General features: G+C 43.4%; 1 protein-coding gene across 1 annotated transcript; it reads right to left on the reverse strand.

Moving 5' to 3' along the window:
• Window positions 1–531: 531 nt before the first annotated feature.
• Window positions 532–17913, reverse strand: LOC140132521 (vomeronasal type-2 receptor 26-like). Its single transcript, XM_072151453.1, has 8 exons — window positions 17765–17913; window positions 16723–17020; window positions 14286–14438; window positions 12081–12143; window positions 11049–11840; window positions 9590–9826; window positions 3926–4049; window positions 532–1430 (listed from the first exon to the last, which is right to left on the reverse strand). Exons 1-8 carry the CDS (start codon window positions 17911–17913, stop codon window positions 532–534), a joined length of 2715 nt encoding a protein of 904 aa, XP_072007554.1.
• Window positions 17914–19969: the final 2056 nt, after the last annotated feature.

The raw sequence follows: 19969 nt of genomic DNA on the forward strand, positions 1-19969 counted from the left end.
GGGTGCAGGTTGTCACACACCTGGGTGCTGCTGTAGGGGTCATTCTCATGCTGGGGTGGAGCAGTCGAGAGGAGCTTGTAGGAGGATCACATGTAAGTGGCCAAATCTAAGATTGCGCTTAAAGTAAAGTGCAGTCACAAATCATTTTGAAACTCACAAGTGATTAATAAGAGGAAGGAACTCAACTCTTCATGGTTGTAGCTTGTGATAATTTACGTGCAGCAATGGGCCTCATTTAGGCGCAAAAACGGCACTAATGTGCAACAACTGTGATACATCTGACCCCATGTTTTCTAATAACTGGTTTATTATCATCCACTGAACAGAAACAGCGATTGTCTCCTACTTATCACCGTAAGGAAATCTGCCTTGGTCAGGATCAAGGACCTTCTCTGAGATGCAGTGGTCACGTGACTATGGCATCTGGAAATTTAATTCCACTTTTAGTCTAAAAATAGAAAATAATATAGCTTAAGGAAGAAGTGAAGTAAAACACACAAATGTAAATACATTAAGCAAGAGCATGGAGAATTATTTCTCTAGGAACTGCCTTCTGTTGTTCATCTCTGGTCTCATTATAATATTGTAGCATTTAGGAAGAAATATACAACTCAAAATCCCAATTTCTGAAGCCAATATAGCAAATATCTCCACCATGACCGTGTTCTTGCCCTTACTGCTCAGATAGGCCGGGATGGCACATATCCAGACGCTGCAGAAGAGCAGCATGCTGAAGGTGATGTACTTGGCCTCATTATACACATCAGGTAATGTCCTCACCATGAAAGCCAGAAGAAAACTCACAGCTGCCAGAAACCCCAAATAACCCAACATGAAGCACAATGCCACCACAGATCCTTCATTACACTGGATGATGATCTTTCCAGGATAAGAGTCTATGTCCTGCTCCTGAAATGGAGGAGAAACCGATAACCAAATAATCCCATTCAGAAACTGGACGCAGGAGCAGATCAGTACTACAGAATAAGGAAGCCTAACCCCCATATATTTCCTCCAGGAGCTTCCAGGTCTGGTGGCTTTGAAAGCAATGGAAACCATAATGGTCTTGGCCAAGATAGAAGACACCGCAACAGTGAAGGTGAATCCAGTGGAGATTTGGCGTAGCATGCAGGTCATATCATCTGGACGACCAATGAACAGGAAGACACATAACAAACTCAGCTTGAGGGACAGAAGAAGGATGAAGCTGATGTTCCGGTTATTGGCTTTTACTATTGGAGTGTCCAGGAATGCAATGAAAATCCCAGATACAGAGGTGGTTAAGATAAGAAAAAGTCCAGACATGGAAGAGAAAACTGCAGCGATTACGTCCTGCTCATATGACAAAATTTCAATCATTTTTGGAAGACACTCGTCTTTGTCTACGTTCGGCCATTGATCGTCAGGACACTTTTGGCAGCTTTCACTACCTGTAAAATGTGATACATACATATGTAATGTTGCCACATTCATATTTTATACTATTATTACATATATTGAGTTAATAATTAGATTTATCATGAAATGTGTATTTACAGAAAGTGGCCACCATCTTGTTGTGAAAGTAGGAGATGACTCTACCTCACCTTGAATAATGTTTGCAGCAGTCCCCATTACCGTGTGTGGACACGAAGATATTACATGAAGTATAATCTTTAGACCATTAGCAACTCCCCTACTGATGTCTTTCTGTTTCCAGGAAACTATTGGGAGCCTGTGTTCTCTCCTCTTATTTAATACAAACCCTTAACCAGAGGTGTAACTGCAGGGGTAACAACAATAACAGCTGCTATGGGGCCTGCAGTGTCAGGGGGACCCAGCATCCAGTCTGACACATTAATAATGGAGGATGTGCCCCATTTTATACATTTAGCACAGATAAGAAATGTCAGAGGAGGTAACAGCAGAGCGATAGGCCTGGAATCTCTTATGACTTCTTCATGTCGTCTACTATGTGCACTCTGTATGTGTGTATATATGTTGTATGACTATATATGGTTCTGCATGTGTGTGCATATGTGATGTGTATATACTATATATGTGTATATTGGCATATATACAGTAGGTATGTATAAGATGTGTATATATTGCATGTATAAGATATATGTGCATAAATGTGTTCACAATAGTATATAAATGTATGTATAAGTACAGTAATTGCCAAAAGTTATGAGAATGATACAAACGTTAATTTTAACAAAGTCTACTACATCAGGTTTTATAATGGCAATTTGCATATTCTCCAAAATGTTATAAAGAGTCATCAGCTTAACAGCAATTAATTGCAAAGTCAATATTTGCCTAGAAAATGAACTTTTTCCCCCAAAACACATTTAACCTTCATTGCAGGCACCTTAAAAGGAGCAGCTAACATGGTGTCAGTGATGTCTCCAGTAACACAGGTGCGGGGGCTGATGGGGACAGGGCTGGAGATCAATCTGTCACGATTAAGTAACAATCACCACTGGACACTTTACAAGGAGGCTGGTGCTTGGCATCATTGTTTCTCTTCTGTTAACCATGGTTATCTCTAAAGAAACACGTGCAGTCATCATTGCACTGCACAAAACTGACCTAACAGGGAAGAGTATCGCAGCTAGAAAGATTGCACCTCAGTCACCAATCTATCGCATCATCAAGGAATTCAAGGAGAGAGGCTCCAGTGTTACCAAAAAGGCTCCAGGACACCCAAGAAGGAACAGCGGGCGCCAGGAGCGTCTCTTAAAAGTGTTTCAGCTTCAGGATCGGGCTCCCAGCAGTGCAGAGCTTGCTCAAGAATGGCAGCAGCAGGTGTGAGTGCATCTGCATATACTGTGAGACTGCGGTGACTCTTGGAGAAAGGCCTGGTGTCAAGGAGGGCAGCAAAGAAGTTGCTTCTCTCCAGAAAACATCAGGGACAGACTGATATTCTGCAAAAGGTACAGGGAGTGGACTGCTGAGGACTGGGAGAAAGTCATTTTCTCTGATGAATCCCCTTTCTGGAAAACAGCTTGTTGGGAGAAGACAAAGTGAGCGATCCCACCAGTCTTGTCTCATGCCACCTGTAAAGCCTCCTGCAACCATTCATGTGTGGGGGGGCGGCTTCTCAGCCAAGGGAATCGGCTCTCTCACAGTCTTGACTAAAAACACATCCATGAATAAAGAATGGTACCAGAATGTCCTCCAGGAGCCGCTTCTCCCAGCCCTTCAGGAGCAGATGGTGATGAGCAGAGCCTCCTCCAGAATGATGGAGCACCTGCCATAAAGCAAAGGTGATAACTACATGGCTCAGGGAACAAAACAGAGAGATTCTGGGTCCATGGCCTGGAAACTCCCCAGATCTTATCCCATTGAGAACTTGTGGTCAATCATCAAGAGACGGGTGGACAAACAAAAACCAACAAATTGTGACAAAATGCAGCAGTGATTGTGCAGGAATGGACGGCTATCAGTCAGGATTTGGTCCAGAAGGTGATTGAGAGCTGCCAGGGAGAATTGCAGAGGTCCTGAAGAAGAAGGGGCAACAATGCAAATACTGACTCGCTGCAGTAACTCCTTCTCACTGACAATAAAAGCTTCTGCTCCCCATAATATGATTGCACTTGTAACCTGTATGTAATAACAACATCTGACAAACCAGAGGGACACATCATGTGAAAATATAATATTTATGTAATTCTCAAAACTTTTGGCCATGACTGTGTATAAATAGCTTGTCCGTATATAAGTGTATAAATATTTGTGATTGTTACTTACATGGATGAGTGTACAAATAGGGGGCCCCATTCAGGAGACTGTTGTGGGGCCCAGACTTACCTGATTACATCCCTTCTCTTTACCTTTGACCTATGTCTTCTGATCATGAATCTGGGTTTTTAAAACCTTGTACAGTACATAACCTATTATATGTATGTAATATACATTATGCAGAGGCGGAGATATTTACCAGTTATATTGGATATTTGTCCCTCTGGACATGAGATACAGTCATGGCAGCAGGAGTGATAGTGTTTCTTGGGAGAGCGTCGAGTTCCTTGAACACAAGTTGGAGAACACAAACCTCCCGGAATCTAGGGAAAAAATCTCTGACTATGTTACATTATTCCAAACAGATAATTTGACACAACATAGAAAATAATGGTGTGCCCCACCTAAGCAGGAGAACAATGATTATAATATTTTTCTGCCTAATTATTTAGAGATGGGCAAATTTGTTAAAATTTGGTTCGCCCAGATTCGTTGTATTTTTTCGCAACAGTGGCAGGAGGCCACAAATTGGCATGACGATTAGAGTGTGGAGGTGGCGGCAGCAGAAGCAGGAGCCCACAGGTGGCAGCAACATGGAAAGCCACAGAGTGGCCCAACGATAGAATGTGGAGGCGGCAGCAGCAGCAGCAGTAGGAGATCACAGGTGGAAGCAACATGGTGGCAGCAACAGGGAAAACCACAGAGTGGCAGAGCGTGGAGGTGGCAGCGGCAGGAGCCCACCTAGCCCACAACAGAGGAGGCCACATTGTGGTACAATGACGAAGTTTGAAATGAATTAAAAGTTGAAATTTTCCATTTAAATTTGAAGATTAGAGATGCCACATCTATGATACATTACAGTTTTCCTGAAAACATCAGGTCTTTGAAAAATGAACTGCAAATGTGGCACCAGCAGCAGCAGCATGAGTTCGGAGGTGTGGAGGTGGCGGCAACATGGTAGGTCACAGAGTGGCACAATGATACAGTGTGGAGACGGCGTCAGTAGCAGCAGCAGCAGGAGCCCACAGAGTGGCCCAATCTCAAAGTGTGGAGGTGGCATCATCAGCAGCATGAGCCCACAGAGTGGCACAATAATATAGTCTGGAGGTGGCATAAGCAGCAGCAGGAGCCCACAGTGGCTAAATGATTTTGTATGGAGATGGCATCCGCAGTAGCAGGAGCCCACAGAGTGGCACAATTATATAGTGTGGAGGTGGCATCAGCAGCACCAGCAGTAGGAGCCCACGGTGGCACAGTGATATAGTGTGGAGGTGGCATCAGCAGCAGCAGGAGCCCACAGAGTGGCACAATGGTAAAGTGTGAAGATGGCATCAGCAGCAGCAGGATCCCACAGAGTGGCACAATGAAATAGTGTGGAGGTAGCATCAGTAGCAGCAGGAGCCCACAGAGTGGCACAATGATATAGTGTGGAGGTAGCAGCAGCAGCAGGATCCCACAGAGTGGCACAATGGTATAGCGTGGAGGTGGCATCAGCAGCAGGAGGACCCCACAGAGTGTTACAATGATATAGTGTGGAGGTTGCGTCAGCAGCAGCAGGAGCCCACAGAGTGGATCAATGGTGTAGTGTGGAGGTAGCTTCAGCAGCAGCAGGAGCCCACAGAGTGGCACAATGATATAGAGTGGAGGTGGCATCAGTAGCAGCAGCAGCAGGAGCCCACAGAGTGGCACAATGACATAGTGTGGAGGTGGCATCAGCAGCAGCAGGAGCCCACAGAGTGGCACAATGATATTGTGTGGAGGTTGTGTCAGCAGGAGCCCACAGAGGGGCAAATTAATACATTATGGAGGTTTCATCAGCAGCAGCAGGAGCCCACAGAGTGGCACACTGTTTTAGTGTGGAGGTGGCATCAGCAGCAGCAGGAGCCCACAGAGTGGCACAATGATATAGTGTGAAGTTGGCCTCAGCACCAGCAGGAGCCCACAGAGTGACACAATTATATAGTGTGGAGGTGGCATCAGCAGCACCAGCAGTAGGAGCCCGCAGAGTGGTACAATGACATAGTGTGGAGGTGGCATCAGCAGCAGCAGGAACCCACAGTGTGGCACAATGATATAGTGTGGAGGTGGCATCAGCAGCAGCAGGAACCCACAGTGTGGCACAATGATATAGTGTGGAGGTGGCGTCAGTAACAGCAGCAGCAGGAGCCCACAGTGTGGCATAATGGTATAGTGTGGAGGTTGCATAAGCAGCTGCAGGAGCCCACAGAGTAGCACAATGGTATAGTGTGGAGGTAGCTTCAGTAGCAACAGAAGCCCACAGAGTGGCACAATGATATAGAGTGGAGGTGGCATCAATAGCAGCAGCAACAGGAGCCCACAGAGTGGCACAATGACATAGTGTGGAGGTGGCATCAGCAGCATCAGAATAGTGGATGAGGCAGGTAGTTGTAACCTAGACTCATTTCTCAACGTTTTGGGGAGGTGGCATGGCTGATCTTTAAAGCGCCTGAGCAAACGGCAGGTGTCACGCATGAGCTGCCAGTGGCTGGCCTCAAAGTTATACTGGGGAGTACACCGGTCTGCTTGTATCTTCAAAAAAATCATTAATGGCTTTTCTCTGTTCATACAGGCGGTCTAACATATGGAGGCTGGAATTCCAACAGGTGGAAACATCTCATGGTGGTGATTTTACTGCCAATACTCTGCACTGAGCAACTGCTACCGCCGCTGCCTCGCTGAGCCCCTGTACCACTGCTTTCTTGGACCGGGGTTTGTACAGTAGTGACTTGTTGCCTTCTCAGCTGCCTAACACACAAGCTGACACTCTCTTCACCTGACGATGAAGAATCCCTTGCTACACCCGGCTCCCAAGTGCGATCGGCTACATCATCGTCAATTTGTGTTTCCCTGTCATTGCTACTCTCGTCACCGATGTCAGTATGCACAGCCTGCCTACTTCTGGAAGCAGCGGAAGTCTGCCCCACCTCTTCACTGCCAAGCGGCTGCTGACTGTCCTCAAACACTTCATCCTCACTGAATAGTGGCGCTGAGCCCAGACCACCTAGTAGCTCTCTGGCTGCCGGAAATGAACAGGACAGAGGATGGTTGAGGACAGGTGAGGGCCGCTGACCTGCTACTGGGCCATGCCAACTAATTGTTGTATCTGAGGAACCCACGGACTCTTGGCTGGGGTTGTCAGATGTTATATTTGAGGAATTGGGTGACCTAACCAACCACTCAACAACCTTTGTGTTGTTAATCAACACACTGCCACTAGATGACAACGGCAGTTATGGCCTCACAGAGTCACCCCTGCTGCGACGTCCCCTTACTGTGCTGCCACCTCTGCCTGCTCCACCTGCCACCTTTCTGTCTGACATAGTGGTTAATCAACTACGTGGATTTGACACTTATTTGTTGCCCTCAACTTTAGCAACAAAAAGTATTGAAATTTGCGTTATACAGATCCCCCAAAACGGACTCCCTGTAATTGGAGCAAAACTCACACTATAAACTACATGGATTTGACACGTAAATCTTGCTCTGAACTTTAGCAACAAAAAGTATTGGAATTTGCGTTATACAGATCCCCCAAAATGGACACCCTGGGATTGGATCATAAATGAGTACAGAAAGTATGTGGATTTCACAATGATTTCTTCCTTTTCACTTCAGCAACAAAAACAACTGCTATTTGGGGTATACAGATTCCCCAAAACAGACACCCTTGGAGCAAAAATCACAACAGCACAGTACAGTAGAAGCAGCTGGACGCTACAGGCAGCATATGCAGTGTGAAGTGACGAGATTAGAAAATGGCTGCCTCATTTATAGGCTGTGTGACATCACATAAGCCTGCCGGTCGCTGATTGGCTTACAGGTCTGCACATGTGATCGGGGGTGTTCCTTTCTCCTTACCAGAGTTCTCTGCCCCATGTAACATGTTGTACTTGCGCCCATTTTGGTATTAAAGGAGGGAAAAAAACTTTGTTTCCACGAATCACCGTAAACTTCGGCTTCGTGACAAATCAAATTTTTCCTGAAATTCTAACTGGAGTTAGAATCGTTAGAATCAATTCACCCATCCTTTTTTAGCTTATCCCAAACGTTTTTATATTTTGAGATGAAGGTTTTTACGTATGTTTTTTTTACTACATTGAACCTTAAGTGGTGTTCCCATCTATACTGATTGTGACATATCCATAGGTTCAGTCATAAATAGATGTTGGATGCAGGTCCCGCTTCTGGCTGTCTTCAGAGAGAGCACAGACTCGGGGCATTTTCATACCTAGGTAGTCTGTCCGTGATTCATGGAATGTATAGTGACTATTCAATGTCATGGAGTGAACACGGTGCTGGCGACTGAATTCCTTGCATCATTTGGAAACAATAAAAAATTGATCATGGTGTCAGCAGGAAAGTAGGGACTCTTTGCTTCATAAATAGCTATGATGCAAGGAATCCCGGCACTATGGTCGGTAAGTTAAATAGGCCGCTTTTCATGGTCTGACCACAGTGGCGTAAAACAGCCCCAAGGCCATTTAAGTAGTTGCATCTGAGCCCCTTAGATGATGACTTTGGTCACAGCTTCTGGACCTGCATCAAGTGTCACTGCAACGAAGACCAAAGAGGATAATTTGTAATGTTAAACTTTATTCATAAGTTTAATTAAACAGAATATGATCTTTATAAAGCCAATGGGGGAGATTCATTAGGGCTGGTGGAGACTAAAATATAAATTTTCTACTTGCATACAAATTCAACTTGAGAACAAACCTATGGACCGTATCTTGTATGTAACACGGGGACTGCTGTATACTGAACTAAAACTTTATTGGAACTAAGCAAAACTCTGGATTAGTTTTCAGCAAATGTTAACGGATGTGAACTGCTTATTTTTGCTGCAGAAAATATTCTAATCTCTGGCACTTTTGGAGCAAATGTAAATAACTAAATTGTAATATTTTCACTTTGTTCCTGAAAATACACTTTGACTTTTTTCTAAAATACAGCTACTGGAAAATACTGTATATCCCTGAATCAGGGTCAGAATCAGGTTGGTAGATGATTATTTTCAATGCTGCCCAGAACTTAGCCTCAGGTGAAGAGTTCAGTCAGGCTGGAGAGGACCAAGGAAGACGCCGGCACAGGCATAACAAAAATGTATTAAATGTCCTTTTATGCGTCAGAAATCACTAACTTGACCAGCTTTAAAGGGACCCACACTTATTTAAATTATCTTTGAAAATTGCTAATATACAGCAGTACAACTATCCCTATATTGTTCTTCCCCATGCCTTTAAAGTTCCACAGTCCAGTCATAAAGTTGACTCACCATCTATGTACATTGTGTTCTTGTAGCTCAGCCACACCTCCAGCTTCCTAATTGACAAGGGGATGTGCTTTGCTCAGCTCTGCTACATCATTCATTCCTCCCTCGGGAATACACTGGCTGTGTGTAACTGCCATGCTGAAGAGAAATTAGCTCCCTCATTCACCCCTCTGTCTGATTCTTGAGGGAGGGGGATGAGCTGGAGGTGCAGCTGAGCAGGAAGGACATGAATATTAAATATTTGCATACATGGTGAGTTAACTTTATGAAGGGACTGTGTAGCTTTACAGGCATGGGGAGGAACAATATAGGGATAGTTGTACTGCTGTATAATAACATTTTTCAAAGATATTTTCAGTGTAGGTTAGTTTGACTTTCCTTTGAGCAGTTTGCTCTTCTAAAGGCTGATCACCTGCCACTCCTAGAGTCTCCAGCAGAACATCTCAAATAGATGTAGTTACAAGCCTAGAGACCTTTCTGCTGCAGAACCAGAGCCGATCAGTGGTGAAAGCTGGCGATGTTACTGAGTTGTGCCCCTATAGCTTTGAGTATCAGGAATTTCCTTCTTACCTTTCCATGTCTCCATCTTATACTTTGTGGAAATACAGTCAGCTGCTTGTCTTCTGGCATTAATGGAGAAAAGCTGCCCACTAAAATGCGATAGGGCTCATACGTGGAATGATTCAATTGTTTTATTCTAACCCAGTTTACAATCTCCAGGAATTCCGGCATTTCTCCATTTTCATCAAAGCGCGAGTATCCTTGGCTTTCATCAAATAATAGGATTTTCTTCAGAAAGCTTCTCAGCTTAAAATAAAACAATATGTTTGACTTAAAATAATTTAATACCCAAATATCTGAATTAATCACTTCTATGTCTGCAGACGCCCAGTGACATTAAAGGGCATTTATTGTGCCGTGGGTGCCAAATTCTATGCAAAAAAGGGAAAATCCCGGCTGGGTGGCTAAAACATTGTAGGTTATTGATTTATTTATAAATATATTTTTGCATGCATACGGCCCGACAACAATAAACTAAAAGGCCAGGACCTCTTAGAATCTGCAGTATGACGGGCACTGGCAGCAGGTAAGTCAAGACTGTCACACAATGCCACAGCTCTTGATAAATTCCCCCCAGTAAATTTATGTGGCTCTATAACATTGATGGCAAACCTTTTAGAGGCCGAGTACCAAAACTTCAACAAAGACCCGCTTATTTATCGCAAAGTGCCAACACAGAAATGTAATTTGTGATTTATACTCCCTTCTCTGTCACAGTTTTCATTGATACCAACACCCTGAGGACACCAATAAAGCAGAAAATAGTCCCAGGTAGAGCTGTCACTTTAAAATAGCTCTGTGCACAGCAAGTCCTGGGCTGTCTGGGACTGCAGGAAGATACCTGGAGTCATCTCTGGTGATGGCCTGAGTGCCCACAGGAAGAGCTCTGAGTGCCACCTCCGGCACCAGTGCCATAGGTTAGCCATCACTGCTCTATAATATCTAGATACCTGCAATACTGTGGTTCTAGGAGAGGATATCCCCATTATAAGGCTTGTGACAGAGACTGCAAACGGATTCCCGTTCAATTGGACAAACAGAGGTTGTAGATTATCCCTGACAATGTTGTAAGTCTAAACTTCACAGCCATGGTGTGCACCGTGACCAAGGTATGCAATTGATCTGCAAAGACAGAGTGGGCCCCAAAGCTGCCCTGATTTGGGGTGCAGCCACCAAACACCTATGGAGATGGGAGGAGTGAGGAGGACTAACCTCTTCCAACTCCAACAGGCAACAAACTTCCTCCAGTTTCTAGCCCGTCCGTTGACCATGATTGTGTGCACTTACTTATAGTGTCTGGCTGCAGCTATGGTTTCTAATGCAGCACCACACCGGAGGTCACGGGAGCCACATCCTCCCATATATTTGTTTATATACGGATATTATACACCAGGAGCAATGGGACTGGATGAAACACCTGAAGTCACTGGGGAAAAAGACTTTTCTCTGTAATGAATCTTTCACTTACTTTATGTTGAAATGTAAATGGTTTTGTTCCAGTTCTATGTAAGAAGTTATGTAGATCATGTAGAGCGTGGGCCATGCTCATGACTGACACATACACTCTATAGGTCACTGGAACGCCAAAATAATTTAACAGCGCTGCATAGTTCTCCTCTCCGGTGCAGTTTTGGAGGGGCTCATTAATTGTCTTTGAGAGGAGGTTATTCTTCATGTCATTTTTGGAAAGGCAGAAATGTGAAGTCATCCAGATGTCCTCCAGGACCTTATCATGTGGTCGTGTGGATGGATGAAACGTATATAAATGTTCCTGAAATCCAGGGATGTGACGTATTGGAGGAGCAAACACCAAACTGCGGTCCAGTCTATCATCTATCTCACTGTGTACCAGTTCTATAGCAATGGACCAGGAGCCTGGAAGGATTATTGTTCTTTTCTTCAGACTATGTGATAAAAAACTCATCGCATGAAAAACCTTACTTCCTACAGTCCCACAAATAATAACAATCTCAGAAGTTGAGTTTTCCAGTTTTTCCTGCAGTTCTAGACGTGCATCAACAGACACTTGTAGTTTGAATTCCGTACAAATTCCATATTTCCTGAGCGTTTGGCTCAGATCTTCAGCCTCACGTTCTCCTGCAACATCACGTGACGTTAATATCCCGACCCAGTTCCATCCAAAACTTTTTATCAACTTTGCAATTCCCACATGTTGCGTTGCATAATTTTGAACTGTTCGGAAAAAGTTTGGATACAGCTTCCTGTTACTCAGGAGAGGATCTCTGGCTCCATAACTGATCTATAGAGAATTAATATTAGATATAAGAGTCAATAATATTATGTGATCAGATGGAAATGGAAGGAGGTGTCCTTATATTTTTGCTCTTACCGTGCTAATGCCTGCACTAGTTATTTCCATAAGTGAGACCTGTAATTATTCTACAATCACAATTTCCAACTTTAAATAGGACAGAATTATTGATGAGTGAACCGAAAAGTTTGGGTCCATGTCAAATTTTTAGGATTGGTGGTCACAGACCTGAACACGAACCTCAGTCAGGTGTTCAGGTCCAAGTACAAGGTACAGCTGGTTGATGGGCTGCTAAACACATAGGGGCAGATTTATCAAGCTGTCTGAAAGTCAGAATATTTCTAGTTGCCCATGGCAACCAATCACAGCTCAGCTTTCATTTCACCACTGCTCATGAATATTTTAAAGGGGAGCTGTGATTGGTTGCCATGGGCAATTGGAAATATTCAGACTTTCAGACACTTGATAAATCTGCCCCATAGAGTGGCTTTGAGGGGAACCAGCAATTCAAATTAACCCACCCAAAAATAAAAAATGGCCATGAAGTTAAAATTCATTGCCCTCATCCCTGAGTGGTTCCTTTTCATGGCTGCAATGTTAAAAAATCTATTTGTAAATGTATAAGTTTGTAAACAACCCCCAACTTTTCCAGTTAACCCTTTCAGGACCTGGCCCTTTTTTGTCTTTTCATTTTCATTTTCTACTCCCCATGATCAAAAATCCATAACTTTTTTATTTTTCCATGTACAGAGCTGTGTGACGGCTTATTTTCTGCGTAACAAATTGCACTTCATAGAGATGGTATTGAATATTCCATGCCATGTACTAGGAAGCGGGAAAAAAATTCCAAATGCAGTGAAATTGGTAAAAAACCGCATTTGTGCCGACTTCTTGTGGGCTTGGATCTTACGGATTTCACTGTGCACCCCAAATGACAGGTCTACTTTATTCTTTGGGTCTGTGCGATTACGGGGATACCAAATGTATATAGGTTTTATAATGTTTTCATACATTTAAAAAAATTAAAACCTGTACAAAAATTTTTTGGGGGATTTTGCCATCTTCTGGCGCTAATAACTTTTTTATACTTTGGTGTACGGAGCTGTGGGTGGTGTCGTTTTTTGCGGATTTTGATGACGTTTACAATTTTAGGACTGTTCGACCTTGTGATCACTTTTTATAGAATTTTTTAATTTTTTTAAATGACAAAAAAGTGCCATTTTCGACTTTGGGCGCGATTTTCCGTTACAGGATTAAACGCAGTGAAAAAACGTTATCATATTTTGATAGATCGGACATTTTCGGACGCGGCGATACCTAATGTGTTTATGATTTTTACTGTTTATTTATATTTATATCAGTTATAGGGAAAGGGGGGTGATTTGAGTTTTTAGGGTTTTTTTATTATAATTTTTTTTTTTTTACTTTTTTTTATTTTTAGTACTTTTCAGACTCCCTAGGGTACTTTAAACCTAGGGTGTCTGCACGATCCTATCATATACTGCCATACTACAGTATAGCAGTATATGGGGATTTTACTACTCATACATTACAATGTGCTGATAGCACATTGTAATGCATAAGTTAACCCGAAGTAGCCTCGGGTCCTCGTGAGACCCGAGGTTACCATGGCGACGGATCGCCGCTCCCCGATGACGTCACGGGGCGTGGGCGCCGCCATCCTTTTGAAGCCGCCGGCAGCATTGCCGGCGGCGATCGAGGTGAAAACACCCGCGATCGGTGCTAGCACCGATCGTGGGTGTTACCGGTAAGCCTTTGCTGCAATATGCAGCAAAGACTTACCGGCTATTGAGAGGGCTCAGCGCGTGAGCCCTCTCCATGCACCCGCGGCCGACCCGTGACGTGCTATTACGTCACGGGTCGTGAAAGGGTTAAAATCTAGAGTTTGGGATGTACCCCTCATATAAGACGACCCCTCTTCCAATGCACATATAGTAAAAATTTTAAAAAATCTGATCTGATTTCAATATGGTAATCTTAATGCATTAAAACCTTCTGAACAATAAAAAATCTTAATGTTGCCATCTTATGGCGCTAATAACTTTTTCAAACATCATTATGCAATTATTCGTCATGTGTGATAACTTCTGCACAAAAGCAGCGATATAAACCCCTCGCCAACATGTACATAGACCAGTAACCTACCTGCTCCAGTGCTGTCAGGAGAGCAATAAAGTTATAGAAGAGGTAGTAACAATGGTTAGGTAACAAGGTAACCTGCCCCTCACATCTGGAGATGAAGGAACCCCTCCTGTCGGCAGTGCACAGAGGAGAGCAGGAAGGGAGCCGGCACCCAGGTACAAGTGTAGTATGTAACATTATAATACCTTCTACAGCAGATAAGGGACAAGAGACTCTCACACTGTGAACAATATATAGGCTTTCTGGGGATGAGCACCTGGAGCCCCACACTCTCCCGGACTTATCCGGGGTGCCGCGGTGTCTGTAATTGATATTCTCATAAGGTAGAGTGAGATTAAGTAATTCCTTCCACTGAGAGACAGTAGGAGAGCGATCAGCCATCCAGGGTATAGCAGTGGCCTTACGGGCCAGATACAGAGCTTCCTTCAGAAAAATAGTTACATAATGGAACAGTCATCCTTACGGGTAATTCCCAATAAACATAGGTCCGGCGAGGCAGGAACCGGTTTATTCAGGGTATCAGACAGCAGAGAAACTACTTCTCTCCTATTTTTTTTAGAAAATCTCCCTCTTCCAATGCTTAACAAAAACAGTTTCTGAAACAATCCATCATAATGAGTAAGTACATTTAAGGAGTCTCCCATCAGTATATCTGATGGTAGATGTCCTTTAGTGGTGCTGAGCAGTGGTGGATTATAATATAGGATCTTTTGGGTGGTAAACTGGGGCCCCATCCTTCTAGAGGCCCTGATCCACCTAAAACACACACAAAATGTTATACTTAGAAGGACATTTACTCATGAAATCCTTGTACATCTGTTCCTGTACACAAGAGCCATTTCAGGACCTTTGAAAGTCTGTTATGAGGTGGGATGATGATCCAGCCTCAGGCGGCAGATCACAGACCACTGACGGAGACGGCAGATTGATGGTAGCATGGACTGGCCAAACACTGGCCAGTCCATACTACCAGAAAATCAATTACATCAGTGTCTATGAGATACCGATGTAATTGACAGGCAGAGCAGTGCAGCACCCGTCTGCACCGCTCTGCATGATGACACAGGCCGTTATCACGTGAAAAGACGCGCTGATGGGAGCAGAGGAGGAGAGACTGCGGCGACCATGGAGAGGTCTTCAGAGGTCCCTCGGTTTGATGAGCTCACATCCTCTCTTCCCAAGACATGTCTGTTTGATGTATGTGGGCTTTCAAAAACCACAGCTAACCTACCTAAGAAAAAACCTGGGGGGGATGGCTGGAGATGTACCCCAATAGATATTGTCCCCTATGGTCATAACACTTTTTGTGGTACCTATATTACCTGGGCCAGTAAGAGCTTACGCTTTATCATATGTGGGAAACCCTTGTAGTGACATCTTCTCTCTCTGGTATCTTAAGCCTCATTACGGCTAATCTGTAACTTGGTCGCTGCCTTGGTTGCCCTAGTTCCCCTTCAATCCTTACCCCCCTTCCCAGTTATGTTAAACGACATGTTGAGTAGTGAATGCTGCCTTAAACCATATGCAGCCCTGAGCCGAAGTAATAGCGCACACCAAGCTTCGAGATCAGGGACCTTATTGACAGTGCAATTAAGTGCCATCCATATTTCATATATAAAGATGCTCATTGCAGCTGCAAAGCCTTTCATGGGTATCAGTTATATGTATCTATGCATGTGCTGCTATGTAATTGTTGTGTGTTGTAAAAACAAAAATCTAATGGGGCACATTTACTTACCCAGTCCGGAAAAGTTCTGGAAAGTGCATTGTCCAACGACAATGCACTGTGCCACGATTCAATAAGATCGTGCGCCCGATTTCCTGAATGTGTCGCTTCCTCCCATCTTCCTCCCTGTGTATGTGAGTGCATTGTCTTGCGGCACAATTTTTAAGTAAAATTTCGCCATTTTTCTGAATCAGTTGGTTTGTCCGACGGCCCGCCTCCTGATTTGTGTCGCATGAAAGCCAGCACCGCAAATCCGAAAACATCAGAATATCCGACGAAAGTGCGGTCCACAGGACCCTTAGTAAATGAGCCCCAATGAGTGAGAAAAAAGAGAGAAGAGGCTGCCAGATCGGGACAACACTAGAGAATTCCTTATAAGTGTATATGTCAGTGGTGGCGAACCTATGGCACTGGAGCCAGAGGCAACACTCGGAGCCCTCTCTGTGGGCACCGAGGCCATCGCCCGAGCATGAAGACTCAAAGAATTTTCCTACAGAATCTTCCTACAATGATAGGCAAATTTGAGCCCTCCTCCTTTCAACTGCGTTGGTGTCTTTAGGAGGCTGAACAATTGAAAGTTGTCAAAGAACTAGGAGAAATAAATTACTGCTTGTCCTGGCACTTTGCAATAAATAAGTGGCTTTTGGTTGAAGTTTGGGCTCTAAAAGGTTCGCCATCACTGGTATATGACAACAAACTTTCATATCCTTCCCCAAAGCCCCACAAAATAATTAAATTAAAGTGGACAACCCCTTTAATTCCACCTATTTCAGTAATAGACAACTGCGTTGAAATCTGTGGATCTACTGCACTTTATCTGCCCCAGTCTGACACCGTTTCCATGTGCTAGTATACATCTGTGTATTATAAAAATAGTATGCCATATCATGGCTCCGCTCTACACTGTTTTTTTAAATGATGATAATTTTTCACAAATTCATTACTGGAACAGGATTTGGGATCATAATTTAGAGTAATTACCTGAGTGTATCCGAAAATGCTCAAAAATTGTGCCATGGGGTTTGTAGTGAAAGAATGGAGATCTCCGATGAAACCGGCCAGCCTGTCGTGCTGTATACACGAGTAATTAGGGATTGCAAGTATTAGCCAAAACCCCGTCATGATGTGCAGAACATCTTTAATAACTTTATTTATATGTCCACAAGAATCAAACACGTGATACCCCAGGGTGACATTAGGGAGAATGTCTGGGCTCCGGTTCACTTCATCAATAGCGAAGATAAAGGCCATCAGCTGCTGATATTCTCTGATACTTACACTGGAGATAGAGAGAAGATGTCATGTTAGTCAATGGCCAATACTCATACTGCCTACTAAGTGTGATAGGTATTGTCTCATGAGTCTGGTCATCATTCAAAGTGCAAATGTAGGTTCAGGTCATCAAACAAGGTCGAGGGTCAATATGAGGTTCTACAGATACAAAAGTTATTGGCAATCTTTTGTCTTTGCTTAATGTGTGTCCTGTGCAATGTGTGCAGTCAGTGGGATCGGACAAACTTATGGGTCTATTAATCTCATTTGCATTGTGCAGATACCATCATTCAAACTTTGCAGCTTTATTGTCTTCTCTCAATCCCTTAGTTGTTTAGGATAAGGTATTAAAAAGTCTACTCTTCTGCTCATAATGTAATTTTGCCTAGTTTCTACAGGATCCATTCTTCACCGAGAAGGACCAGTACCTGAAAATCCTCATCAAGGTCCATGTATTGCAGTGCAGGGGTGTGTGATAAAAGAGAATGGTTAGGGATAAGTAGACCTCATCAGGTTTGGGTTTGGTTAAGTTGAACCAAACCCAAATCCCAACCTGAAACTTTTGTTAATGTTCTTGTTCGGGTACCAAAGCTGAACACAAATGCCCCCCCCCTCTAGTTATATCTAGAATCGGTGGTGGCACCCTTTAAGTACCCCATAAATACGTGTGCCCCCATCCTGTGCAAAAGTCTGAACCCTAAATTCTGGCTGAAGTCTAGGTTTTGGAAAGACCAGAAATGTAATGACTTACAATAAGCAGAATTGATGAGGTCTATGAGTCTTTTTCATCCAGGGGTACTTAAGATGTGTGACCAAAGAATGAGCCGTGAAGATCCCTCCAATAATGACGTCTCCTTTCTGAAAATACTCATACTCAAATAAGTATTCATGGGTGTACATACTGCATCCTGGCCGCTGAGCATCACTTTTATAAATCAGAGTGAGCCGAGCGATCCAGAACACACTCTGCAGAAAAATATCTTTGTGAAAGCTAATAAAAGTCTGTGACATTATCAGATCTTATGTTCTCTCCTTGAGCAGTCAAATAGGACAGTAGCACAGCCTCTCCATGTCGGAGTGAGTTCTGCTATAACTGCTGTGATGGGGACTTATATATCTTTCCTGTCCTATTCATTTTCATAGAAAGACCATGTAGCAGGTGCAGAAATCCACCAGGGACGTTCAGGATTAAAGATCATTTATCTTTATCATTTTAAAATTACTTTTATGGAATAAAGTTTCTCTACAATAATATAACACACATGGAATCGTTCCACATTGATTAGTGATCTTTCTAGCTTTTTGGTCATAAATAAAGGTAAAAGGTGCAATTCTGACAAAAAAATGTTCATTCATAATACAAAAAAGTATCTGTCTTCAGTACAAGCAGTATGATGTGGCGCACCCTCACAAACTCATTGCTTACTCCAATTGTCCCATGGTCATAGCAGAGAAAAACAGAGGCAAAGAGAACAAGAAAGGAGACCTGCAAAGGGAAAAAAGAGAGGGAAATGGAGCCAACACAATCAACCACGATGATCATCCTCCTCTGCCCCTTCAACTTTTGGACCAATTTAAAAATAGAGGTTATCCGTCTGGACATCCGAGGCCTCGGGATGAAGGAACCCTGTAAGACACAGCAAGGATAATGTAAGGGGTAACATGAAGGATAATGTGAAGGATAAGATGAGGGATAACGTGAAGGACAACATGAAGGATAACATGACGGATAACATGAAGGATAACGTAAAGAATAAGTGAAGGATAACGAAAAGGACAACGTGAAGGATAAGAGGAAAAATAATGTGAAGGACACCGTGAAGGATAACGTGAAGGACAACTAGAAGGAAAACGTGAAGGAAAACTTGAAGGACAATGTGAAGGATAACATGAAGGATAAATTGAAGGATAAAAAGAAGGATAACGTGAAGGACAATGTGAAGGATAATGTGAAGGACAACGTAAAGGACAACGTGAAGAATAACGTGAAGGACAACATGAAGGATAGCTTGAAGGATAAGGAGAAGAATAACATGAAGAATAACATGAAGGATAACGAGAAGGATAACGAGAAGGACAACGCGAAGGACAACGCGAAGAACAACGCGAAGGACAACGCGAAGGACAACGCGAAGGACAACGCGAAGTATAACGCGAAGGATAACGTGAAGGATAATATGAATGAAAACTTAAAGGATAACGTGAAGGATAACGTGAAGGATAATGTGAAGGTCAACGTGAAGGTCAACGTGAAGGACAACGCGAAGGACAATATGAAGGAAAACGTGAAGGATAACGTGAAGGACAACCAGAAGGATAACGTGAAGGACAATGTGGAGGATAATGTGAAGGAAAACTTGAAGGACAAAGTGAAGGACAAAGTGAAGGACAACGTGAAGGACAACGTGAAGGACAACGTGAAGGACAACGTGAAGGACAACGTGAAGGACAACGTGAAGGACAACGTGAAGGACAACGAGTAGGATAACAAGGAGGATAACGTAATGGACAATGTGAAGGATAACGTGAAGGATAAGTGAAGGATAACGTGAAGGATAATGTGAAGGTCAACGTGAAGGTCAACGTGAAGGTCAACGTGAAGGTCAACGTGAAGGACAACGCGAAGGACAATATGAAGGAAAACGTGAAGGATAACGTGAAGGACAACCAGAAGGATAACGTGAAGGACAATGTGGAGGATAATGTGAAGGAAAACTTGAAGGACAAAGTGAAGGACAAAGTGAAGGACAAAGTGAAGGACAAAGTGAAGGACAAAGTGAAGGACAACGTGAAGGACAAAGTGAAGGACAACGTGAAGGACAACGTGAAGGACAACGTGAAGGACAACGTGAAGGACAACGTGAAGGACAACGTGAAGGACAACGAGAAGGATAACGAGTAGGATAACAAGGAGGATAACGTAATGGACAATGTGAAGGATAACGTGAAGGATAAG

Source organism: Engystomops pustulosus, chromosome 1 (assembly GCF_040894005.1).
Source record: "Engystomops pustulosus chromosome 1, aEngPut4.maternal, whole genome shotgun sequence".
Classification (NCBI taxonomy): domain Eukaryota; kingdom Metazoa; phylum Chordata; class Amphibia; order Anura; family Leptodactylidae; genus Engystomops; species Engystomops pustulosus.

Coding starts and splice junctions, on each gene's coding strand:
- LOC140132521 (XM_072151453.1), bottom strand. CDS start 17,913: ATGTACACCCATGAATACTTATTTGAGTATGAGTATTTTCAGAAAGGA. Junction 14,439..16,722: donor GCATTTTCGGATACACTCAG/GTAATTACTCTA, acceptor ATTTTTCTGAAG/GAAGCTCTGTATCTGGCCCG. Junction 1,431..3,925: donor ACAAATATCCAATATAACTG/GTAAATATCTCC, acceptor CACATTTTACAG/GTAGTGAAAGCTGCCAAAAG.